General features: G+C 54.8%; 1 protein-coding gene across 4 annotated transcripts; it reads left to right on the forward strand.

The window, feature by feature from the left end:
• The first annotated feature begins 1044 nt into the window (after positions 1-1044).
• TRAF2 (TNF receptor associated factor 2) lies at positions 1045-25931 on the forward strand. Of its 4 annotated transcripts, none has more exons than XM_065696013.1 (10): positions 1045-1127; positions 2465-2685; positions 3279-3357; positions 3712-3810; positions 15135-15206; positions 17164-17238; positions 17904-18251; positions 19476-19653; positions 23073-23221; positions 23980-25931. In XM_065696013.1, the coding sequence occupies exons 1-10, from the start codon at positions 1110-1112 to the stop codon at positions 24196-24198; spliced, it is 1458 nt and encodes a 485-aa protein (XP_065552085.1). In that variant the 5' UTR covers positions 1045-1109; the 3' UTR covers positions 24199-25931. The 4 variants fall into 4 exon arrangements, with proteins under 4 accessions (XP_065552085.1, XP_065552087.1, XP_065552088.1 ...); XM_065696015.1 differs by lacking the exon at positions 1045-1127 and adding an exon at positions 1801-1849; XM_065696016.1 differs by lacking the exon at positions 1045-1127 and adding an exon at positions 1921-2182.
• Positions 25932-26055: the final 124 nt, after the last annotated feature.

Genomic DNA, 26055 nt, shown 5'->3' on the forward strand with positions numbered 1-26055 from the left:
AGGTTGTTGCGTCTGCCAATCACCCCGTGCCCACAGGTGACTGGCTCAACCCTCGGCTCTGTCAGCACCGCTGACCAATAATCGCGCTCTCAGCCCCTGAGCGGCTCCGTGGCTGCTCCTCCCGCTCGCGGCCGCCGCAGGTCCCGTTCTGGCCGGGTTTAGCCGCTCCTGCTGCCGGTCCTGGGTTCTGCCCCCGGAGGCGCTCGGCGCCGCTGCGCGGGCAGGGGGAGGCGGGGTGGGGGCCCGGGGAGCGCCGTTCTCCGAGCGCGTTGCTCCGCGATGCTCCTGCCGGACGCAGGCGTACCCGGAGCGGCCCCTGGTGGTTCCGCGCCGCGGCTGGTGCTGCACAGACGCGGCTGCGGGTTCCTGCCCCTTGGGAGCGGCACCTCCTGCCCGGGACACGGGTGGTGCGGGGGGCGGAGAAGAGGCTTTTCCCCCGCCGAGCTGCATCACCCAGCCGAGAGCTTCAGCAGTGCGGCCGCTTCCCCGGGGACGCGCAGTTGTGCCGGGAACTGGGACGTTGCGACCTACGGGGATGGGCAGCGGGCACGTCCGCGAGCCGCTGCCGGGTGCCATTCCCGGTGCTGCCTCCTGCCCCGGGACGTGCCTCAGCCCCGCTGGAGCCGCTCGCCCCGGGGAGCCGCTCCTCGACAGACGCCTGCATGGCCCCACGGTTCCAGCCACCGGCCCGGCCCGTTGCGCTTCGGCACTGCCGCAGCGGCCGCTGCCACCACCTGGTTATGCCCGGCTCTGACCGGGAGGGTTTTTCCGGGGGCCGCCGGGTGAATTCCCGGTCGGTGAGGACGAACCCGCCGCAGCCCCGCGGTGCGGGAAGCGGCGAAGCCCCGAAGTCCCCGCACCGCACACAGGGTGCGTGTGCCGCGCTGGGCGCCGCGAGTGGAAAACCCGGTGACTGTAAACCCGGCGGTTGTGGCACTCTGCCGGGCGAGTTCCGCTGTGCAATCACCTCTCGTGACCTCAGCGCCTTTCCCCCGCGTCATTCTGTTATTTTCTATTGCTCTTAAACCGGAACCCGCCCTTCCCCACCCGTCCTTCCCCTGCCGCCGTGGTGTCCGTTCCCCGCCGCGCCGTGCCGGGACGCGGTGGCCATGGCGCTCTGTGCCCAGGTGAGGAGGCGCCCGACGCCCCGGAACGACCGAATGAGCCGAGGAGGGTGACGGGGGTCACCTGGGGCCTCCGCCGGGGCGGCTGCGGGAGGACGGCAGAGAAGGGCGGGGGTCAGGGTGGGGCTGGGCGCAGTCGCGGGAGGTCGGGTTTGGGGGTGACTGTGTGAGGGGGTGACACATGTAGGTATGGGGTGACTGGGAGTGCTGAGGGGAGTGCACTGTGGGGGGGAGTCTGAGGGGTGTTTGTGGCAGGGGTGGCGGCGGGGGGTTGGGGGAGTGATGGGGGATAATGGCTGTGGGGGTGTCGAAGGGTGACAGGGGCAGGTGGTGGTGTGGTGGTTATGGAGTGGGTGGGTGATGATGGTGTGGGAGTGTCTGGGACTGATGGCGGTAGGTGACAGTGTGAGGGTGTCTGGTGAGTGTGTGGGGCAGGGGTGACAGCGGCGGGGGAGGGGATGATGGGGGGTGCCTGGGGGATGACAGGGTGGGTGACAGGGTGGGGGATATGGGGTAGATGATTGTGTGTGTCTGGGGGTGTTTGGGCAGGGGTGGCAGGGTGACCTCTGGGGGTTACGGGGCACGGGACTGTGTCTGCGCGTACTTGCGGTGCCGGTGCCGGGAGGGGCAGTGGGGGAGTGTCCTGGCGGGCGGGGCGTGCCACACGCGTCCGGTGGGCGGGGCCTCGGGGGGGCTTCCGGTGCGGGGCGCGGACGGAGGCGGCGGTGAGTGAGGCGCTGCGCCCCCCTCCCCGGCTCCATCCGGTACCGGCGGCGGGGCCGCGCCGTGGGGGAGGCGGGGTCTGCCCTGCGCCTCGCTCCGCCTCGGGCCGGGCCCCTCCTGCAGCCGGGGCTGGCAGCGCGGGGCCTTGGCGGGGCTCCCGGGGAGGGGGCTCGTTACCGCCGCGCGGGGACCGGCTCCAGCGCCCCCGGCGCCGCGGCGGGGAGGTTCCGAGGGCTCCCTCGGCCGGCGGTGCCGGGTGCTGCGGGAGGCCGGGGTCACCGCGCCGGGTCCCAGCAGGGGTTGCTGCACTGAGGCGATTTCTTTCCTGGTCAGCTGTAAGGCGGCTTTTCACAGTGGTTTGGGGCAGAAACCCGGATTTCTCCGAGTAAGCTGCATCTCAATAAACGCGGAGGGGGTTTAGTGGGCTCTGTCCACCTTTGGCCTGGGTTTGGTTCTGAAGTTAACTCTAAAGTTTCTTGCCACGTTCTTCAGCGGGTGGAGGCAGGCTCCTGGTGACATCCCTGTGCGGATGGGGTTGGGCTGCCAGTGGAGCACACTGATGTGAAAGGTTGCCGCCAGCCACTTGTAATGCAAAGGGAAAATGTGTTTATTTCCAGGCTCTGGAGGTCCAGCCGGAACTTTTCGTTCACATGGCAGCAGCGAACAACACCCCTCCGGGCTCTCTGGATCTCAACCAGCCAGGATTTGCAAAGGAGATCCTGGGAACGAAACTGGAGGTCAAATACCTCTGCTCCGATTGCAAGAATATATTGAGGCGGCCGTTCCAAGCGCAGTGTGGGCATCGCTACTGCTCCTACTGCCTGAAGAAAATTATAAGGTAACTGTGCCTTCGGTCTGATGGCAAAATGCTTGGAAAGGTGTTTTCAAGCAGAAAAGGAGAGAAAAGTTTTATTTTCAGGGCCCTTCAGTGAGAGAGCTGCGTTGAGGTGCAGCATCGGATCGTCTTTAAGGGATTGTGTGATCTCTGACTTGTTCTCTTGTTCTGGAGGTGCTTCAGAGTTCCCTTTCCAGAATGCCATGGGTTGGTTTTACTGTTCAGGTGCCCTTCCAGGTGGATCCCCCACCTACTTCAGTCTCCATCACAGCCACTGAAGGAACTTGCTCTTAAAAGTCATCATGTGGTGGTTGTGCCAAAACATGACAAAACACAAGCTCGCTTCTGGAAAAGCTTCCTGGTGCTCTGCCTCGCTCCTGCCTTTGAATGAGGGAAGTTGAATCCATGGTTAATCAGGAGAAGAAGAAAACCCAGAGTCAGAAATGGGAATCAGAAATATCCCTGAGCAAAGGCTCAATGTGATGTTTTCAGAGCAGGAAAACTTTTTTGTTTTCTAAAGTTACCAGAAATCACTTTATTCTTAAATCATAAATTGGTCTCTTCTCATTGTGTTTGATTATTTTTCTGTCTGGTAGTGCTGGACCTCAGAAGTGTGCCAGCTGCATTCAGGAGGGGATCTTCGAAGAGGGAATTTCTATTTTGGAAACAAGCTCGGTAAGTAAAAACTGCATTTTGGAAACTCAAGCAGCTCACTGATGGCACTGATACCATGTGCAGTTTGCATTTAAAACACAAGCTCATAGCACCCCTTCTTCCTAGGAAATGTTTGTTTCAGTAGTGAGAGTTCTGGTTAATGTGGTGCACTCCCCAGCTTCTGAAATCCAGGTCATGTTGCTGTGGTGGTGGCCCACTTAAACGCTGTAATAATAATGTGTTTGCCATTAGCACATCTCTGAGGATGTGATGTGGCAACGGGCCAGGCAACTGGTCTTGAGAAAGAATTAAGAGACCAGACCAAAATTGCAGCCCCGGTAATGCTTGTGGTTTGGTTGGTTTTTTCCATTTTAGGCTTTCCCAGACAACGCAGCTCGTCGGGAGGTGGAAAGTCTGCCTGCTGTCTGTATTAACAGTGGCTGCACTTGGAAGGGCACTATTAAAGAATACGAGGTAAAGACCAGAGCAAGGCCTGTGATGTCTGTGTCCTTCTGTCCTCTGTGTCTGGGGAAGGGTCAGGTGGTTTTCCTGGACACTGATGGTGGTGGTGGGAGCTGTTAACTCCCTGGACTAAGCAATGAGCTGGGGAGATTCTTGCCTGTGCTGGGGGCGCGTGCCCTGCCGAGCACACAGGCTGAACTGAAACAGTGTCAGATTTGCTTGGCACCAAGCACGTCCTTTCCCTCATGGGATCTGCTCACTATCTCCAACTTCTTTCTGCTATAAAAGACAAGCAAACTGTCAAGCAGCTGTGCTGTGCCATGAGGTGGTTGTGAAGTTTGCTGTGTTGTGTGAACCCAAGACCTGCTTCAGACCCATAAGCTTGGGGAAAGCAGCCTGGCCATGACCTTGCTTCCAGCCAGCTGCCCCGTAGCTGCCAGGGCCGTGGGACTGGCTGTTGGTCACTGGCTGGGCACCTGTCACTCTGAGCTGCTCTGGGCCATGATCCTGCTGGACAGGGTGGTTTTTTTGACTTTTGCTCTTCTCAAGGAGCCCACCAGCTTTTCAATTCAGGCCTTAATTGTGGCTGGGGGTGTTTGGTTGTTAGCATGTATACAGCTAAATGGTGCCTTGTGAGAAGTGTCTTTGAGCTGAGGATGGCAGTGGACGCTGTGTTCCCTGTGCTTTCCAGCAGTTCAGCTCTGCTGTGGCCATTTGTGTTGTTAAAATGCACTGGCAGTTAGTTGTGAATGGATATATACTTTGGTGCTCCTTAAGAGAGAGTTTTGTCATTCCTCGTGGGGTGGAAGAACCACCATGTGCAGGGCCTGAGATAAGGAATAGATTTTATTTCCCTCTGACACTTGCCCTAGGTAAAAACTGTAGCCCTGTGGTTCATGGAGCTTTGAGATGTGTGTATAGAACCTTGGTCTAGGCTAACATTTGGATTCTCTTTGCAATGCCACTGCAGGGTGGCTGGAAGCTGTGGATCCTCCCTGGCTTGCTGAGCCGGTTAGTAGAGATGCTTTTGCACCTTTGCTTTCCTGTCCTGCTCTCTAGAACTTTCTGCTTCTTTACGCTGAAAGTTAAGTCCAAAAGATGAGGGGATGTAGGGTGCTAAATGGTTGTCCTGCTGTGAAGCCCTCACTGACAGACCTGGAAGTGGTTCGTGTTGTGGACGGATGGCTGAATAAATGTCAAGTTAAAGTTTCACTTCGATGCAGCACTGACAGTCTGGGGGTTACGTTTCAGGGTACAGTGTGTTTTAATGAGGTTCCAGGTTGGAGCTGTGCTGTTGGGGCCTGCAGATTGTTTGACCCAGGCCTGCTTTCTGGAGCAGTGACTAGAAGTCTGATGCCCACTGCAGGGTTCAAAATGGTGATTATAGTAAGAAAGCTCAGCTCCATTAACTAAATCAAATCCTGCTTGTCAGCAGCTTCCAGTGCCGGTGGTTGTGCTGTGACTGGTGAGCAATTCTGAGCTGCTTCTCCTGGGTTTAGAAAAAGTCTTAAAGAGTTCCTGCAGAGCTCAGCAGAAACCGTCAGCTGTCAAAGGTGCTCCTGTGTGATCCTGCAAGTGTTTGAATGCAGGCTTGAGTCAGCAGAGCTTCACTAGAAGTTCAAAAGGGCAATGAGCTGTCCTGGAATAAGTCCTGAATGAGTGAGCCCAGAGAAGGCCACAGAGATGTTGTGAGGGCTGGAGCAGCTCTGCTCTGGAGCCAGGCAGAGAGAGCTGGGCTGGGTCAGCCTGGACAAGAGAAGGCTCCTTAAGAGGAGACCTTAGAGCAGCTCCAGTGCCTAAAGGGGCTGCAGGAAAGCTGGAGAGGGCTTGGGACAAGGGCCTGTAGGGACAGGCCAAGGGGAATGGCTTTAACCTGCCCGAGGGGAGACTGAGATGAGCTCTTAGGCAGAAGCTCTTCCCTGTGAGGGTGCTGAGGCGCTGACACAGGGTGCCCAGAGAAGCTGTGGCTGCCCCATCCCTGGCAGTGCTCAAGGCCAGGTTGGACACAGGGGCTTGGAGCAAGCTGCTCCAGTGGAAGGGGTCCCTGCCTGTGGCAGGGGTTGGAGCTGGATGAGCTTTAAGGTTCCTTCCAACCCAAACCAGTCTGGGATTCTGTGAAGTCTGTCTTGCAAGGCTGCAGGTGTGTGTGATGCTCCAGAATCTTTTGTCCAAATACTGAAGAGCATCTGGATCAAGTGCCTCTTTTTAAACTCTCCAGCTGATTTTCAAAGGTCCTGTTTAGTGCTTTGCTAAACCAGAGCAGAGGTGGGCTCTGGAGTGCCTGGGCTGCGGGTCTGCAGCACTTATTGTGGCTGTCGCAGGTTTTGTTAGTCTTGGGGCAGTTCTGTGTGAGGGAAGGGGAGTGGAGATTCTGAGCAATACTGGCCAGTTCGTCTGGGGCTGAGCCTCTCTCACACTCGCACCTCCCTGTTCAGTCTGACAGGGGAAGGTTATTTCGTGCCCTCATGGGAAAAGCTGGTTCTTTCCTGGGAACTGGTGGGAGGAGGCACCCACTGGCTCGTGTCCTCTCTCCTCCCAGCCAGCTGCCTGCCAAGGAGCTGTGGCATCTAATCAGGCCGGGCAGCCCTGGTATGTGTGCCTGAGGAGGGATGAAAGGAGATGTCAAAACATCTGTGTTAGTTCAGAGTGTCTCTGAGTGCTGTGGACTAGTGTCAAACCCAGCCTCGTGGCCAGGCTCCTTGCTTTAGTGCTGAGTTGGCCCCGGTGGGGTGGGAGCGCCCATAGCCAGCGGTGTGTGTAACGTCCTGCCCCAGCTCTGCTCTGGAAAGTCCCTCGCTGCTGTGCTATTTCCGACAGGACATGGAAAGTCCCTGAGAGCAGATTCGTTGTTTGCTAATTTAAAGCCCTGTGTTCATGCCGAGGGAGGTGTGCTCAGCTGCTGTATCCACTTACACTGCAGGAGGCTGTCGCTTCTGCTTTGCTGATCCCATCGGGGCACGAACAAGAAAGAAAATGTTCTGCGGCTGGAAAGCTCTGGCCCCTCAGCTTCAAAACTTAATAAAGGTGATTTCAGTTTTGCTTCTGTTCAGGCAGGCCAAAGTTCAGATCTCAAAGGGACATACAGAACAGAGCGCACAATCTGCTTGGGCATGACTTGCATTTCTGCTTGAAGCTGTGTGGAGCATAGGAAATATTTCAATGCTGAGCACATGTCTGGGGTTATAAATGCATTTTTTCACATTTTGTAACTGTTACGTGGCATTTGGATAATACAGCTTGTGGCAAGGCTGGGGGGGGGGTGTTCCTTCTAACCAGTAACCTCTCTATATGTGTGGGTTTCCCAATGAGTCTGCCTGATCTACAGAGAGCAAAGCAGGCTGTGGGCAGGAGCCTTTCGATTCAGGTGGAAAGTCTGAAGAGGGTTGTACAAACTAAAACTGCCCCCTTACAGCAGGAGGAAAGTCCAAGAGAACCTGCCCTGTGGTGTCCAGGGAGAGGGAGTTTGATATTTCCCAGCTCTGGCCTGTTTCTTTTCTTGCCTCCCAGTACCTCCAGTTGCCCACATCTCTGCTTTATCAACCTTGCTCTGGCTTATCAATGTATCTTCAGTTCTCATGTGCCTTTTATCCAAGCTTCTCCTGCCACTGGCTCCCTTTCTTCGTCTTATCCCCCCTCCTCCCCACCCTGTACCTTATCCCCCAGGACTGGGATGGGAGGAGGGGGCTGCAGGGGGTGTTCAGCCTTGGCAATTCCATTTGTTACCCAGGATGGAGGTTTTTACTATGCCTTGCTCATCTCAGGAGATACAGAATCATTTGAGAGAGAAGGAGATGGAATTGTCTTAAGTTTTGGAAGGAGAACTAAGTTTTAAGCTTAATCCTGACAGCAGTATTTAAAAGGAGGTTTGAGGTGTGGGGCTTCGCAGGAAACAGATTTGCTCAGCAAATGAGGACAGGGACTGTCACCTGTGGTGATAACCTGTCATGGTCCAGCTGGAGGGCATATGTTCTCCTTGGAGTTTGTTGTCACCTTGATTTTGAAGAGCTCACTTCAGTTAAAGGTTGTGAAAGGTGCAAAACATCAGAAGATGTTACTCCAAAGCCTGTGGTGTCAGAGGGTGTTTGCAGCCCTTTCGGGGCTATATGGCTTCCTGAAACCAGGAGGACAGGGTAACAGGTGCCTTCCTACCCAGTGTTCCTACTGGGAGATGCTGGAGAAGCCTTCATGTGGAGAAACTGTTCCTGCTCAGAAATGCTGCTGGGGCCCCTGAGCCAGGGGGTCCTCCTGCTTCGTGGTCTTCACTGTTTCATGCTGCATCCCAACAGGCTTTGGTGGTGATTTTCAGCTTAGGCTGAAAGCTTCATCTTCAGACTTCTGCACATTGCTTAGAACAGAGTTGCTGGTCTTTGAAGCTGCTTCCCCTGGCTTCTGTTGCCTCCAAGGTGTACTTCTGAGCGGTTTATAGCAGTATTGTCTGCACAGGATATGGCATTTTAAGCACTGTGGCAAGCACACTGATGCTGGCGGAAGGTGACAACCCTTCCTTTTAAAATCCAGTACAGCATTTACAGTTTATTTCTGAAGGTTTTGGCTCCAGGTCATGGCATGTGTTGGGGGGTTGTTTGCAGCCAGCCCCAACCTCACCAGCAGTTTGCCCCAAGACCGGGTCACTTCCTTGTGGGGGAATCCCTGACTTGTGCATGCAAGTGACCAGAAGCACCTCCTGCTTTGGCAGAAGGGATCTGACACCTTTCCTTTCCAGAGCTGGAACTGGGGTCCACAGACAGACCCCGGCCTGCCTCACAGTCCCCAGAGCAGTTTCTGTATCTGGCTGCCCAGACATGAGGCAGTTTCCAATCCAGTCCCGTAGTGGGAGCTGAACCATGGGGAATGCCAGTGTGTGGGGGAAGCTGGAAAGCCCCGACTGGAAAGGGTCTGCCCTTGGCTTGTAAAACCAGCTCAGCCTTGTGGTGGCCCAGCAAGTGAGCACTTTGGGCATCAGCTCCTTGAAGAGTGAAAGGCTGTCAGGAGCTCTGAGGTGGGAGCCGTGTGTCCCTTCTGGGCTATGATGAAACCCCTCAGTCTGAGCACAGCTGGGGGGGGATATGGGGCAGCACCCCAGGGGGATGCTCCTTGGGCTCCACATGTCTGGCAGGAGCCAAAGCTGTGATCAGACACACCCCTGGGGCCTTGGACAGCCTGGAGAAGGGGGGTTTGAAACCACAGGTTCGACTTCACGTGGAAGGCACGTGTCCCAGCTGTAGTATTTATCTCAACTCCCCTTCTGTGGGTGCCAGTGGTGTTCTCACCCTCACGCTGTGACAGTCCTTCTGTTCACAGTCTGCCCCCCTTGCTGCCTGAGAGGCAAAGGAGACCACTTTTGTGCCTCTGCTCCCAGAGCCCCACCACCTTGTCCAACATGCAGGTCAGGCAGGCCACCAAGAGGCTCCATCTCAAGACTGTCCCTTGTGACCTGAGCAATGGTGGTGAAGCTTTGTGTGCTGCTGGAAGAGAGGGGGATCCCTCCAGGGGTGCTGTTCTGGGACCTGGTTGGCTCAGGCCATGCTCTCCGTGTGCCTGGAGTATCTCCTGCAGTGGGAGCTGTCAGCAGGCAGCGGTTGGCTGTCAAATCGCTGTGGGAGGTGAATTCATTGCTGTGAACATGTGGGTGCCTGGCTCTGTCAGTGTGAGGGGAGGCCTGGGGTCCCCTCCTTGGTGGCAGGTTGTTCTTGAGCAGTGGCCTCATTAGATGTGAGCATCACGTCTCGGGGACTTTTCATGTGACTGTGACTGCAGCTGTAAACTGTAGCCTAGAAGACCTGCAGCGTTATCCCTCATCAGACGCTCCCAGTTGCTGTGAACCTCCTTTAGGTGTCAGCCCACGGAGACTTGGGGTAGTGCTGACGCTGTAAAGTTTAATTTCCTTGGCAAGTGGATTCAGTGTTCTGGGTTTGCAGTGCAGTGGGCATGTGGAGGTGGGAGCACAGGGGTGTGTGGGCTCCTGCTGGCCATGGGGCTGGGTCAGGCTCAGGCTTATCTAAAATGCTCTAGGGTCTTGCCTCGCAACCAGGGAAGAGCAGAGCCTGGTTTAGGAAATGGTAGGAAACTTGCTGCTGCTTTCAAATGCTTCTGTTCCTTCAGCCTTCTTCAAAACCTGCTCTTGCTTTCAGACATTTTCAATGTGTGAAGTGCTACCTTTGTGTCCCTCTGCCAAGAAATCCCAGATCAAATGTGTCTAATCAGCTCTAAGAGCTGGTCAGCAAAACCCTTGATGCTGAAAGCAAAAGTTCCTGTAGTGATGCTGGAGAGAGGCGTGAGGGAAGCTGCTGGGAACCACAACGTCCCTGCTGCCAGTCCTTGTCCTCAGCTGTGATGCTGTGGCATTGGGCAGCAGAGGAAAGGTGATGCTGGTTTCCCGTGTCCTCACTGCTGTGCACAGAACCACAGACTGCTTTGGGTTGGAAGGGACCTTAAAGCTCATCTAGTTCCAACCCCTGCCATGGGCTGAAGCCACAAGCAGTTACCGGTGGGATCTTCATCTTTTGTTTTTGTCACTTCCTTTGAGGTTTAGTTTTTTGTGATGCCAAATGAACTTGCTTGGACCTCTGTGTCCAGCATGTCCCAGCAAAGGGAGCAGTTTGTGCCGGGTGCCAGCTGATGTGACAGTCTCTGAAAGCTCCTGTTCCCACATGGCACTGTCAATTATAGACAGGGTTGCTGCTTCCCACCCTTGTGTTGCTGGGGTCCATGAAGCAGCACAAGGACCATGTGTGTGGTCACCATGTGTAAGAACCACGTGTGTGGTAGCTAAGCCCATGTGTGGGGAAAGCTTTGGGCAGGTCTTAACCAACCTTAGGACACCCCTGAAGAGGAGGAGTCACAGCATGAATGGGCATGTTGACTTGAGAGGAGCAGGACATCCCAAAGTACCTGCACTGTGTGGCACGTTCTGTCTCGGGGGCTCTAGAGCCCCTGGGGACGTGGAGAGGTGCACAAAGCAGCTCATGCTTCTTGTCACAAGGGATTTGAGAATGAAGACCTTGGGCCCACTGTAGGAGAGGATCTGGTTCGAGACCATCTTAAAAATCTGAACATGCACAAGTCCATGGGACCCGATGAAATCCATCCGCGGGTCCTGAAGGAGCTGGTAAATGAAGTTGCTAAGCCACTGTCCATCATATTTGAAAAATCATGGCAGTCAGGTGAAGTTCCCTTTTGTAAAAGGGAAATATAACCCCCATTTTCAAGAAGGTGAAAATGGAAGACCCGGAGAATTACAGACCAGTCAGTCTCACCTCTGTGCCTGGCAAAATCTTGGAGCACATTCTCCTGGAGGGCATGCTAAGGCACATGAAAAACAACAAGGTCCTTGGTGACAGCCAGCATGGCTTCACTAAGGGGAAATCTTGCCTGACCAGTTTGGTGGCCTTCTATGATGGGGCTATGGAACTGATGGACAGGAGTAGAGCAGTTGATGTCATCTACCTGGACTTGTGCAAAGCGTTCGACACTGTCCCACACAACATCCTTGTCTCTAAATGGGAGAGACATCAATTTGATAGGTGGAGCACTCAGTGGATAAGGAACTGGCTGGGTGGCTGCACACAAAGAGTTGTGGTCAATGGCTCAGTGTCCGGCTGGAGACCGGTAATGAGTGGTGTCCTTCAGGGATCGGTGTTGGGACTGGTCTTGTCCAACATCTTCATCGCTGACATGGACAGTGGGATTGAGTGCGCCCTCAGCAAGTTTGCCGATGACACCAAGCTGTGTGGTCCGGTGGATATGCTGGAGGGAAGGGATGCCATCCAGAGGGACCTTGACACACTTGTGAGGTGGGCTGATGCCAACCTTATGAAGTTCAACCATGCCAAGTGCAAGGTCCTACACCTGGGTCAGAGCACTCCCAGGCACAGCTACAGGTTGGGCAGAGAAGAGATTCAGAGCAGCCCTGCAGAGAAGGACTTGGGGGTGTTGGTCGATGAGAAAATGAACATGAGCCGGCTGCAGTGTGCGCTCGCAGCCCAGAAAGCCAACTGTATCCTGGGCTGCATCAAAAGGAGCATGACCAGCAGGTCCAAGGAGGTGATCCTGCCCCTCTACTCTGCTCTCATGAGACCTCACCTGGAGTTTTGTGTGCAGTTCTGGTGTCCTCAACAGAAAAAGGACATGGAACTGCTGGAACAAGTTGAGAGGAGGGCCACGAGGATGATCAGGGGACTGGAGCACCTCCCATATGAAGATACGCTGAGGAAGTTGGGGCCGTTCAGCCTGGAGAAGAGACGGCTGCGTGGAGACCTCATAGCAGCCTTCCAGTACCTGAAGGGGGCCTATAGGGATGCTGGGGAGGGACTCTTCATTAGGGACTGTAGTGACAGGACAAGGGGTAACGGGTTAAAACTTAAACAGGGGAAGTTTAGATTGGATCTAAGGAGGAAGTTCTTTCCTGTTAGGGTGGTGAGGCACTGGAATGGGTTCCCCAGGGAGGTTGTGAGTGCTCCATCCCTGGCAGTGTTCAAGGCCAGGTTGGCCGAAGCCTTGGGTGGGATGGTTTAGTGTGAGGTGTCCCTGCCCATGGCAGGGGGGTTGGAACTGGATGATCTTGAGGTGCTTTCCAACCCTAACTATTCTATGATTCTATGAGTCTATGATTCGTGTCCCCTTGAAACCAAGGCACTGGAGGCCTGTTCTGAGGATCTCTCCAGAGTTCTGTGAGCCCACCCTTTATCTTGTAGCCAGGGTAAGATGCCAAAGGAGCCGCGTGCTGGACATGGCTGTGCCGGGGTTGGAGAGTGCCAAAGCCCTGGCAGTGCTCTGCCTTTCCTCTGCTTGCCTGTTAGTTTTTCTTCCCTTTCATTGCTCCCTTCCTGCTGCCTCAGCTTTATCTGTGCTCATGGTCACTGTTGCCATGCTTGGAGGGGACTAATGGACTGTGTTTCAAAGATCAACCTGCTTGAGTGAGTACAGAGGAGGCCACAGAGATGCTGCGAGGGCTGGAGCAGCTCTGCTCTGGAGTCAGGCTGAGAGAGCTGGGCTGGGGCCGCCTGGAGAAGAGAAGGCTCCTGAAGGGGAGACCTGAGAGCAGCTCCAGTGCCTAAAGGGGCTGCAGGAAACCTGGAGAGGGGCTTGGGACAAGGGATGTAGGGACAGGCCAAGGGGAATGGCTGTAACCTGCCCGAGGGGAGACTGAGATGAGCTCGTAGGCAGAAGCTCTTCCCTGTGAGGGTGCTGAGGCGCTGGCACAGGGTGCCCAGAGGAGCTGGTTTGTGTTGAAGGGACCATAAAGCTCCTCCAACCCCAACCCCTGCCACGGGCAGGGACCCCTTCCACTGGAGCAGCTTGCTCCAAGCCCCTGTGTCCAACCTGGCCTTGGACACTGCCAGGGATGGGGCAGCCACAGCTTCTCTGGGCACCCTGTGCCAGTGCATTTTGTTCCTTGTCCAGAGCCCCTTCTCCAGGTTTCGTTGTCAGCCCCTTTACAGCAACTGTCTGAATGTCAGAGGCTCGTCCCTGCTGCAGGATCTCGCGGATGTGTGCTTGGGAAAGGTGTAAACGTGAGGATTGCCCCATTCCTGGGGGAGTGGGAGTGCACTAGATCAAGCTTGAATGCCAGCCCCTGCTCCGGCTTCTGGGCGCGGTGGATTTCTTCCTGTGGCGATACCATCACGTCTGTTCAGACACCCGTATCGAGGGGGGAGGAACAGGGGATTCCAGAAGAGCCTGAAACTGTTTATACAGGAATGGCTGTTGAGTGGTTTGGCTCTGTGTGAGTTCAAGCCAATGCTTCTGAGTGCCTTGGACACTTCCCATACAGACCAGTTGCACTTTCAGCTTAGCTGTGTGGGGCTGCTTCCCTTCTGCTGCAAGCTGGGCAAGCTTCACAGCCCTGCCTGCATCTTGGGTGCTACATGGCAATGGCGGTGGGGTGCAGATAACTGCTGGAGGTGGGGAGCGTGGGAGGGGAGGTAGCTTCACGCCTGGCACATTGGCACAGGAGAAGCTGAGTTTAAATACTCCTGTTTTAAATAGCTGTCTCTGGAGCGAAGTTTCCTCCTTCAGCCACAGCGTCTGTTCTGCTGCCAGGGTCTGTGGGTCCTGGGAGAGATGCTATCTGGTGTTTCTGGAACATGAGAGCAGTGGGTGAGGAGAAGAAAGGGCTCAGCCCCTTGGAACGAGTAGGGGGAAGGAAGGTGCTCTGCCTCCTCCTCCTGCACAGGCAGGGTCTGTACAGGCAGCTCTGCCCACCCAAACAAAACCACCCAGGTCACTGCGGGGGCAGGGCAGCGAGGCCTTGAGTCTGGCCACTCATGTGAAGTATAAAAAGGAGAGAGTAAGTAAGAAGCCAGAGCTGAGCCACTGATGGGTTTCACTTTCCAGTTTCTGATGTGGTAACTATTTAAGTCTGTGCATGGTTCCCCCCGCGCCTCCAAGGCAGTAACTTATTTTGATAAGGAATAAATGTGACCACATTTCCAAAGCATCTGGCTTCAGATGGCTGCTGTGTGAATGCTTCTGGGGGTTTGTGGGTGGGTTTCTGGGGGTTGTGTTTGTTCCCCGCCACCTTTACTACCATGGCAGGATACTTCATTGCACTTACCTTTTAACCTGAATATTGAACTGCATGTTTGTGGCATTTGCAGTGCCTTGTCCCAGCTGGGTTTTGTGTAAAGAGGTTTGAGCAGTGTAAGAATGACACAGGAAGCAGAGGCACGTTCTGGCATTCCCAATTTAGTTGCTGTCACTGGCAATGGTGTCTGCCGAGTTCAGAGTATCACATTGCCACGATGACTTGTGCAGCTCCTCTGGCTGCCAGACACAGTGTGTGCGTGCTCTTGCCTGTGTGCAGGGACTGGTGAATGAAACAGGTTTGTTCTTTCTGGCAAAAAGATGTATTTCTGATTCAAATGTGAAGATGCTACCAGAGAGCTCAGGCCAGTGAGTGATGACCAGGCTCTGGGTCATAGCTCCACTGTCTGATAAGCATCATAGGGGATCAGTTATACAAATGATCTTGCTGAGATAGAGGCTTACTTCTCTCAACCTGCCCAAACATAGATGTTCCTGGCAGAGCCATACATGGAGCTTCCTGTTGATTATCTTGTTCATCAAAGCAGGAATTTGATATAAAAAGAAATGATTATAGCAGCTTTAAACTGTGGTTGAGGTTACAGAGGCACCTGAAATCCGGTAGCCTGGAGATCACACAGATGAGTCAGCATCTGCATCACCAGCACGGCCAAGGCTGGAGTGCAGGTTGATGGGGCACAGTGCTCTTCTGTCATGATGTACAAAACTGTTGCTGTTGAATGGCTGGGTATATCACACAACCTCACTGGAGCTCTTCTTTAGAGGACAATTTCCTGTCAATTTTCCTACAGGCTCACGATGAAGTCTGCCCTGAATTCCCGCTAACTTGTGAAGGCTGTGGGAAGAAGATCCCAAGGGAGAAGGTAACCCCTGCCTGCTGGTGACCTGTGTGCTGTGGTGGGGTTTGGAGCCCTGAGGGGCTGACACTGATGTTCTCAGAGCCAGGAGGGAAACTGGGACCATTAATTAGGAAGTGGGGTGTATGGAACAAGTGGTGGCTATTAGTGCAGGTGTGACCTTTGTATAAGGCTCAGAATGCTGGTTGGGTGTGAGAACATTACCCATGGCATGTGCAGTTGTGTGTTAGTGCTGCCAGCGCCACCTCTCTTGGAGCAGTGTGTTTGCCACGTCTGGGTGCAGAGCCTCCATGGCTCTGTCACCCACAGGTGATACGGAATTATTCAATTGTGGAAAGGGAGCCCATCTCCAGCTAAATGAATGAATTTCTGATGAATGGTGTAATGGAATCTGTGCTGCTGGCTCCTGGGCAAGGCTCAAAACCGGAAAACCAAGGGTCTGGGAAACACCTTCAAAAAGCACATTCATGTGAAACTCTCCTGCCTTCCATGGGCAAAGGTTCTGAGTAGCGCTGTTGTCAAAGGCCCTTGTAGGAAGGCAAGAGGGACAGAAGCATTATAAAGATGAGCAAAGAGTTCTAAATGGGGAGGTAATGAAGGGCTTTGTGTTGGGGTCTTGGGATACAGATCTGCTCTGCAGGCTGGAGCTGGAGCCCAGCAGAGGCTAACTGGGCTTGTAGGATTCCTGTAGGATTCCAATGGGTGATCTATCCTGTGTGTAAATATCAACTCCCTCTTCTATCCCTCTCCAAACTTCAGCTGACGTGTTAAAACTGAAGTGTTGTAACCTGACTCATTAAGCAAGCCAGATGGATCTAGAAGCCTTTAAGAAAGTGGTTTAAAAACAGTTTTAATCGACATCTGTTGTAGCAGGTGTAGGTGTTAAATGTGGAACATGGTGGTTGTTCAGAACAGACCACCTATATGAAGATGAGGGGTGTATCAGACCCAAGCTGATGATGTGCCAGTGCTTGTTAGCATTAATCAGGTGCTGTGTGGGAACCCAAAGGAGTCCTCTTGGCAGCTGGGGGGCTCTTCTCCGGCACTTCTCTGTAGCAATACCCACTGTTGCCTCAGCTCTTTTGGAGAGGGGCTTTGGACAAGGGCCTGTAGGGACAGGCCAAGGGGAATGGCTTTAACCTGACAGGACAGGGGAGACTGAGATGAGCTCTTAGGCAGAAGCTCTTCCCTGTGAGGGTGCTGAGGCACTGGCACAGGGTGCCCAGAGAAGCTGTGGCTGCCCCATCCCTGGCAGTGTTCAAGGCCAGGTTGGACACAGGGGCTTGGAGCAAGCTGCTCCAGTGGAAGGGGTCCCAGCCTGTGGCAGGGGTTGGAACTTTAAGGTCACTTCCAACATAAGCCAGTCTGGGATTCTCTGATTCTTCACAGCAGTGGTCAGGCAAGGTGAGGTGTGGTATTGCTGGCACCCTGCAAGGGAATGCTGAACCCAGGAAACCTCTGCCCTTGCACAGCTGGACCTGCAGTAAGTGCTGTAAGTGCTCAGGCAGGACCATTGGGAAGCTTTTTGTTCTCAGATGTGTAATGATCAGTTGGAAGCTGTGACATGTCCCAACAAGGGTTACATGAAGTCTACAAAATCTAATGGTTGGCTGCTTCACAGAGTCGTTCTTAATCCTCCCCTTCCTCTGTCCTCCGTGAAGCTTGTTCAGCATCCATAACATGTACCTGTGCTGGTTGCTTTTTCTTTCATGCGTATGGAGGTGAGAAGTGAGCCATCAAGAGAAAGAAAACTTCCTTCCAGGTGTCAGCACTAGATTTATATTATAGTGAAAGTTGTATCTGATGGCAGACAGTGTCCACATGTAACCATACACTTGGGCAGTGAGTGATTAGTGATGGCCTGGATGTTCTTGTGATACCTTCAGTTTCCTAAACACCAGCAAGATGGAGAGGGAGCTACTGGGGGCACAGAAGATCTAACACTGCCTTCCTTGCTTTCTAGTTTCGGGACCATGTGAAGAGTTGTGGCAGATCTAAAGTGCCTTGCAGATTTGAGGTTGTTGGATGCACTGAGGTGGTAAGAGCTCACGTGTTGATGTTCAGCCTGGGGCTTGTTTTCAGTTCCAGTGTTAGTAACCTGCAAACTGTTACAGATGCTTGCATTCAGGTATTTGAACAAAGTGGTGTTTCAAACCCTTTGCAAATGGAGCTTAACATCACCTGCTGTATAGAGTTGATGTATCCAGAGAATGAGCTCACTGTGGAAGGAAACCTCTTTTGAGGAACACTCCAAGTGCTTTGATGCTCTGGGGTTTGTGCTGCTTTCAGCTCTAAGCACAGGACTGGGGCCAGGCCAGTATTTCTCCATGTGACTTAGTTTTCCAGCTCCTATTGGTGAAGTTCATACAAATCCCTACTCCAGGGGATTACACGAGCCTTTGTTCTTCGATGCTGTTGAGTACTTCTGATAGAGCCCTTCTGGGGAGTACCAGAGGAAAGCAGAGCAGAGCAGTGTGTACAGCTGGGGAAATGTTAAACATCCCCTTTCTATGTGAGCTGCAGCATCTGTAAAACTGAACAAAAACCCCATCCCCAAACCAGTTTTCTTAACTCTCTTTCTTTGTTTTTTACCCTCTATAATTTAAATCTTAAGTTGTGACCTTGAGAGGAGAAATTTGTTGTGTGGATGGTGACAGCATAGGGTGAGCTTGCTGAATGGGGGATGTATTTCTCTTCATGTAGGTGGAAAAAGAAGAGCTTCTCGAACATGAAAGGAAGTGCTTGGCAGAGCATCTCTACATGCTGCTGAGTTTTGTGCTCAGCCTCAAGGCTGGAGCTGGAGACCTGAAGCCTCTTCCTGCCTTTTCCTCATCACAAAGCGCCCCAGTGCTGGCTGAAAACTCGGAGTCGGACATCTCCAGGTCCCTGGAGCTCCTGGGAAGATGTGAGGCCCTTGAGAGGAAAACCGTGACCTTTGAGAACATTGTCTGTGTGCTCAACCGGGAGGTGGAAAGAGTGTCTCTGACAGCCGAAGCCTACAACCGGCAGCATCAGCTGGACCAGAAGAAGATCGAGACGCTGAGTAACAAGGTGCGTAAGCACTGGCTTGGGCTTCCCAGCACCCTGAGCAGAGGCTTTTTCTGTTTCCTTCCCATGTTATTAGCAAAGCTTCACCAGCCCTGAAACTCCACATATCCCAAGGGCAGGACTAAAATATCATCTGTGCCTGTGCCCAGCCCTTAAAAGGTTCCTGGAAAAGACAGGGATTGAACTGACAGGCATAAGGCGTTCAGATCTCTGCTAGTAATCGAGTTGTGCAGAAGCTGAGATGTTGTTCCTGGATGAGGTTTTCCAGTGAGCACCCAGCTTTTCACTGCATCTCTCTGGATCTATGAGGCTGTTTCTAGAGCTTCCTAAGGAGTGTAGTCTTCGTGCTGCACTGCAGCATTGTGGCAGGCACTGTCTGGAGGTGTTAGGAAGCTGTCCCCGGCAGCATGCTCCAGCACAGGCCCTGCTGAGCACTGCAGGCTGGGAGTTATGCGCTTCACAGTGTACCTGTGCTCTCAGCAAGGGAACTGCCAACACTGGTGTGATCCTGTTAGCCAGGAGTGACTGACCCTCTGGAGACCTTGTGGGCTGGGTGTAGGTTCTTCTCAGTCTAGCTTTGCCACAATGCTGAGTTGTTGGTCCCCCCAGCACTTCTTGGCTGCTCAAGTAACAGAGCTCTCGCTGGCAGATTTTTCCCCTCACTGTGGAAAAGTTTTGAGCTCAAGCACTGAGTTGTATCCGTGGATCTTCTCTGGAGTGACAGAATTCAAAAGGGAGCTTCAGTGAATCAGCTTCTGATGCCAGGTTTATCCCTCCTGTGGCCACTGTCAGTTCTGCGGAACAGCTCACACTGAAGAGTCACCCTGAAGGGGGTCATAGAATCCTAGCCTGGTTTGTGTTGGAAGTGACCTTAAAGCTCCTCCAGCCCCAGCCCCTGCCACAGGCAGTGACACCTTCCACTGGAGCAGCTTGCTCCAAGCCCCTGTGTCCAACCTGGCCTTGAGCACTGCCAGGGATGGGGCAGCCACAGCTTCTCTGGGCACCCTGTGCCAGCGCCTCAGCACCCTCACAGGGAAGAGCTTCTGCCTAAGAGCTCATCTCAGTCTCCCCTGTTCTGTCAGGTTAAAGCCATTCCCCTTGGCCTGTCCCTGCAGGCCCTTGTCCAAAGCCCCTCTCTAGTGATGGATGCTGGTGGCTACTGGCTTTCTTGGGTCTCACAGTGGTACATGTTTCTAACCAGGCTGCATGCTTTATCCCACTGAGCAGGTCCGGCAGCTGGAAAGGAGCATTGGGCTCAAAGATCTGGCCATGGCCGAGATGGAGGAGAAGATCCGCAACATGGAAGCCTCCACCTACGATGGTGTTTTCATCTGGAAGATAACGGAGTTCGCCCGGAAGCGCCAGGAGGCCATAACAGGCTGCTCTCCTGCCATCTTCTCTCCAGGTTACTGCCTTTTGTGTCTCAGCTGGGTGTGGGATTTGTGGTGATGTCCTTGAAAAGGGAGATGCTGCCTTCAGATGTTCTTCCGTTCTCTTCCCCTTTCCCCATGGACCCTGAGCAGCTCTTTTTTAGCAGTGGGCAAAGTAAAGCTGGTGGTGAAATGGTGCTCTTTTTGATTGCAGAAAACCCTTCTGATTTCTCATAATGCAGATTGCAGCCCTCTTAGCTCTGGAACAGCCCATCATAACCCTTCAGTAATATTCAGAGACCATAAAACCAGCAATAAAATGGTTAAGGAAGGCAGGAAATATATATTAGAGCTCCCGCAGTACATTGTAGTGCCTAAAACATGGTGGTGCAAGAGACAATGTCTAAATTGTCTCAGCCCATCCACACCCAGGAAGTGCTTAAATACGTGTTGGAGGAAGGAGCTGTCCTCACAGAGCTGCCCCAGCCCCACTCTTCTTCCTGTTCCTAAAGAAGGACCTAGTGGATGGTGAGCAGTGGGTTGGGATCTGGCCTCTTTGCTGAGGAAAGAACTTCCCTGGCTGGTGGCTGTGAGATGAAACCATCTCTTCATACAGTTCTTGCTTGGTGGAAGCTCATCTCACAACATAATGGTTGAAGAGGGGAGTTCAGGTTTGCCTGAGCAGGAGTTACTGGGATTGAAGTGTGCTGGAGAGCTTTTCGAACCAGCCAGAGCTGTGTGCACGTGTGGAGCAGGTACCTTGCTCCCAGTGCTGTTGTTGTGGCTGGGCCATGGGACGAAAGCAGCTGAATTGGTTTAGAACTACTCTGAAGTCTGTGTTCTGGATGGAGGCTGCTCAGAGGTCTTTTCCTCTTGAAAAACTGAAAGAAGAAAGGATTTCCCTTGTGGACAGGAACTGCAGTGCTGCTGACACTGTGCGTACAGAGGCATTTCCTTCAGTCAGCAGCAGCCTGGAAACCCCCGCAGGAAGGCACTGCCTCCTTTTCCCAAATCTGCTTCAGATCTGGTTTGTGAGACTGAAAGGACTTTGACTCTTGCAGCCTGGCCGTGTCCCACACCGTGCTCCATTGCTGCTTGGCCTGGATGTCTACGGTGACTGTGGGTTGGAGGGAGGTGCTGGATGGAGCTGACTCTGCTCCTCTGGCCACGGGCATCCCACACTGTGCCCGCCTCCAGGCCCACATGAGCCGATGCCATCTGCATCCCTGCAGCTGGGAGGGTTTTCTAGGTTGGAGAATTGGGTCAGCAGAATGTGTCAGAGCACAAGGGAGGGACAGGGCTGAAACCTCTGACTGCAGAAGGCTTTGTCCATCCAGACACATGCTCTGAGTGCCTGGCTCCTCCCAGAACTGCAGCTCACGGTTGCTGGTGCCTCAGCTGCTCTGTGCTGTGTGCGGGCCAGGCTCCGGGATACTCTCTGGCAGCAGGAGCAGGGCTCAGGGCTTTTGTAAACTGTTCCATCAAAGCAAAAGCTCCTTCATGAGCCACCAGAAGCGCTTCATGGTGCTGGTTGGTCTCTGCAGTCTCCTGATATAATGTCTCATATGTGGTGGTGGGGTGGGAGCTGAAGGTGCGCAACGCCAGGACTGGCTCTGGAAAGGGCAGCACTTCTTTATCTTGCAAGTGCAAAGTCCAAGGCCCTGTTTTCTGCAGCAGCCAAATGTGGTGTTCAGAGCAGAGATCTCATTGCTGCTGCTTTAGCTGGGCAGATGGGGCTGAGAAACAAACGTTTCTTATGGAGGTGGGGTTTTATCTTGGAAGCGAATGGACTGGTGCTGTTTGGTCTGGAGGAAGTCAGCTGAGAGGAGAGAGGCTGAGGCTGTGAATGGGACAAACAAGGGAAATGAGCGTGTTTGGTTTGCATTTAAACATCCAGGTGAGGAAACAGCAAATTAAATCAGTGTCACAACTTCCTTAGCAGAGTTACTGCTCACTCACGCTGTGAGCTCACCACGATTACCACAGGATTTTGCAAAGGGCAGAATCACGAGTTCAAAAAGACAAATGCACACGGGGAAGGCTCGTTGGGGGCCTGAGCAGGGACAGCCCAAAGGGAAGCTCCAGCTGGAAACTGCCTGCTGCTGGCTGTCCAGTGCTACTGGCAGCTTGATGGGCTCTTGCTTTGCTTCTGATGCTCTTTACCTTTGCTGGGGCTGGTGGGAAGCAGGATGCTTGGCTCACTGCTCGGAGCTGGTGATGCGCAGGGTGCTCAGTGCTCTGCCTGGTTCCATGTCTGGGTGCTCCCACCCCTGTGGGGCCATCCTCCCTCCAGTACCCTGCCTGGCTTTATGCTCACAGGTTTACAGGAGTGCTGAGGAGCCCCAGGGGCAGTGGGGATGCTCCGCTTGGACTAGCAGAGAGTGGCATTGCCCTGAGAGCCCTTGGGTGGAGAGGAAGGACAAGTGGGGAGTGCTGGGAGGAGGTAGTGGCAAAGCCCCATGCCCAGCTCCTTGCCCAGTGGCAGTCACAGGATCTGCTGCTGCTCCTCCTCTGCGTGTTCATGGCAGTGCACTGAGCCCCGCCGTGAATGAGCTCAGCTCTGCCCCATGCCTACAGCGAGCTGAGCCCCCAGGCCTGAGGCTCAGCCCTGTGTGAGGGCAACTGGGGGCAGGTCCCATCCCAAGGGGTGTTTCTGTGGCCCCACGCTGGTCTGGTGTCAAACATGGGCATTCCCAGATGAGATCCCAGGGCTCGCGCCTGGCTGTGCCTGTGCTGTGCGGAGCAGCCGGGATCCAACAGGAGACCAAAGCTCACATCCCCGAGCCCCTGCTCCCACCAGAGGCAGCCAGCTTTGGCAGCCCCAGACTGGTTTGAGTGGGAAGGGACCTTAAAGCTCCTCCAGCTCCAACCCCTGGCACGGGCAGGGACCCCTTCCACTGGAGCAGCTTGCTCCAAGCCCCTGTGTCCAACCTGGCCTTGAACACTGCCAGGGATGGGGCAGCCACAGGTTACAAAGAGGGTGCAGTGAGCACTGAGCATGCTCTGCACCCGGTCAGGGGGTTTTGCTTCTGCTCATCAGCATCGTTGTCATGAGCTGCAGCTCCTTCAGCAGTCATGAGCAGCTCAAGGTGGGTCTGGGAGGGTGTATTGGGAATCACTCGGCTCCTGGGCACTGCTCCAGCTCCAGTGCGTGTGCCTCCAGGGGCAGGAGGGGAAATGCCGGAGGTGCCGGAGCTCTGCTCTGTGCTGCAGTGTCTCAGCTAGACCAGAACCTTGGCACTGCCTGACCCTGGGCTGTCCCTAGGCCAGTCTAAGATGGCATCTACCTGTTGTACCTGGTGGCTTTCCAGACCACCTCCATGCTTCAGGTGCTTTAAGACCTAGACCTGGCTTCTTCCAGGACCCAGTGTTAGAGTCCTCAGAGTCCAGAGGAACATGCTGGTGCCGGCCTTGCTGCCTTTGACCCTCCCTATGTCTGCTTTGCCTCTGACAGCTTTCTACACGAGCAAGTATGGCTACAAGATGTGTCTGCGCGTTTACCTGAACGGGGATGGCACCGGGCGCGGGACCCACTTGTCCCTGTTCTTTGTGGTGATGAAGGGACCGAACGATGCGCTGCTCCGGTGGCCCTTCAACCAGAAGGTAGGTCTGGGACGGAGCCCACCGTGCCCAGCAGTGTGTGTCTCTAGGTTTGCACCCACTCAAGCTTCTAGATGCCACTGCTCTGGCCTGCTTGGCGAGCAGGAGGAAGGACTGTGATGTGTTGGCTGGCCAGGGGATTCCCCGGTAGTGCTGAAAGCACTGAGTGTGCCACAGGGCAGAGGCACAGAAGGGCAGAGGCTGAGGCAGGGGAGCAGCAGCGTGGCTGAAGGCAAGTGGAGCCTCTGCAGGAGTTGAGGGTGAGGGAAGGGGAATGGGCCCATTGCTCAGGGTGCAACTGATGCTCACTCCGTGTCAGAAGCTCACGTTGTAGGTCTGGGGGTTGCGGGCTTGTGAAAGACGTCCAAGGCTGAGCCCATGAGGTTCTGATGCAGGGAGAGGAAATGCCTCCTGCCCCTGGGAGACATCAACAGGGACTTGACAGAACACCCACGTGGGGTGTTGGTGCTGGGAGTTAGCGCCGTGCCAGCCGGGTGCAGGTTCTCAGGTCAGGGTGACAGCCCTGTGCAGCCACCAGAAGTTTCCAGTGACGGGGCAGGATGTGGGGAGGGTTCTGCAGAATGTCACTGAGGTGCCGCTCCCCCTGGCCGTGCTCTCAGGCGTTTCCTGGGGCTGTAGGTGTGTGCTGGGCTGTGGCTGGGCTGGTACTTGCACATCTCACAGCCTTCCAGTGACTGGTCGCTGGGTTTCCACGTGCTGCTTGTTCATCTGCTCTCGTGTGTTTCCACCTTTCCCCACAGGTAACGCTGATGCTCCTGGACCAGAACAACCGGGAGCACATCATCGACGCCTTCCGACCCGACGTGACATCCTCGTCCTTCCAGCGACCGGTCACAGAAATGAACATTGCCAGTGGCTGCCCCCTCTTCTGCCCTGTCTCCGTGATGGAAGCCAAGAACTCCTACGTGCGGGATGATGCCATCTTTATTAAAGCCATCGTTGATCTCACAGGCCTCTAACCCTCACCTCCAGGAGCAGTGACCACAGAGCCAGCCCCACATGGGGCATCCCCCTCTTGTGCTGCACTTCAGGCAGCTCTCGGAGCAAGGAGGGGGCAACACGTGGAAGGGGCAAAGCCCTTCCCAGAAAGGAACCTTCACTCTGGGTAGGAATGAGGTGTCTGATGGGAACCCTCTTCCCTGGTGTCGCAAGACCTTCCTGAGAAGAGGTTGGGTGGACGTTCACGGTTGGTGGGGTACAAGAAGGGACTGCAGGGACTCGGGTGTGTGAACTGCCGCTGCCTGGGCTCCCCGTGGGGGCAGCGCAGCTCTTGCTCTGCCCCCTTAGCGCACACCTGCCGCGCTCTGCAGTAAAGGAAGGGTTTGCCCGGGCTCCACCTGCTGTGGAGGCTCGGCGCAGCAGCCCGCAGCGATCGATGTGTTCTGGGCGCTTCCTGCGCAGCGGGGCCGGGAGGTGCGCGGGCCGGCTCGGTGCAAGCCGGCCCAGAGGCGTGAGGATTCCAGCGCTGTTGTGGTGCTGCTCCGTGCTGTGCGGGAGCAGAACCCAGAGTGTGGCTCTTGCCGTGTTCTTGGTGGCTGGTTTAGCAGCATAGAATCTGATTGCTTTGGGTCAGAGGGGCCTTAAAGCTTCTCCAGTTTTGCTGTGGCTGTGAGTGGTCCTGGAGGGGCAGGTACCCAGGCTGGGCTCCAGACTTTGCTGCCTTCTCTTCACGCACCGGGGTCAGTGTCTGAACATGCCCCAGGGGATGGTTTGTTGGTCCGAGGAGATGGGTGCTTGCAGTGATGGTGCAGGAGCTGGCCCAGCGCCTGTGCTGCTGCTCTGGGCAGGAGGGTGGGCAGCGGGGTAGGGGGTGGTCACACTCCTCTTCACAGCTCCTGTGCATCAAGCTTTGAGCCCTGTTTTGAAGTCTCCACGTGGATCTTAACCTGCACATGCAGGGCTGGAACAGGCTCTGCTGCTCCAGCAGCAGGAGGGGGGGCAGGAGCCAGCGAGGAGGGACCTGCCTGGTGCAGGCACTGTCATTCTGCTGGAGTTCCAGGCAGGGCCCTGATTGTTTCTTCCCAGAGGCAGAGGGTCAGTGACTGTGTCCAGCTCACAGGCAGCTGCCTGCACCCTGCTTAGGTGTGAGAGGACCCATCCTTTGTGCATCCCCCCAGCCTGTCCCTTGGGATGGACCCAGCTGCGTTTGCTGCTCTCACCCTGTTGCCTTAGGAGGAAACAAAAGCCAAACAAACCCCAGCACTCCCACACATGCTTCCAACAGGTCAGGCCCGAAGGCAGCTGCCAGCCTGGAAATGGGGAAGAAGACCATTTCTGGACATACTGCTGCTGGGAATTGAGTGAATTTTAGGGGGTGGAAGAGGCTTGGTGGGAGTTGATGCAGCTTCGCTCCTGGGGTGCTGAACACCCATTGCCACTGGCCAAGCAGTGCTGGGGGGGCCTGTGGAGACACCGGCTCGGGGCAAGGGGGAGGGTTCAGGGTCGGTCTCCCCATTCCAGCATGTGCCTGGCAAAGGGGTGGAAGAGCCCAAGCTGGGGGTGAAGCTCAGGCCGGTCCCTCCCAGCTGGGCCCTGCCTCAGGAGCTGTTCCCTGCGGTGCTGTGGCTGCAGTGTGGCCTGAGCTGTGTGCAGGCGCTGGGGCTGGCTGGGCTCCGCCTGGCGCACAGGAGCAAGGTTGTGTTCCTTGAGGATGGAGACTGGTCAGAACCACCAATAAAAGCTGTTTGAAGAGCATCGGTGTTGGCTGGTTCATGGGCCACGGGATCTCCAGCAGTGCAGGGGCAGGAGCACCTTGGGGGAGGGGAGGGATCCTTCCCCAGGGTGGCTTTAGCCCTGAAGGGATGATGGAGACAGGC

The sequence above is a fragment of the Lathamus discolor genome, chromosome 15, assembly GCF_037157495.1.
Source record: "Lathamus discolor isolate bLatDis1 chromosome 15, bLatDis1.hap1, whole genome shotgun sequence".
In the NCBI taxonomy this organism is placed as follows: Eukaryota; Metazoa; Chordata; class Aves; order Psittaciformes; family Psittacidae; genus Lathamus; species Lathamus discolor.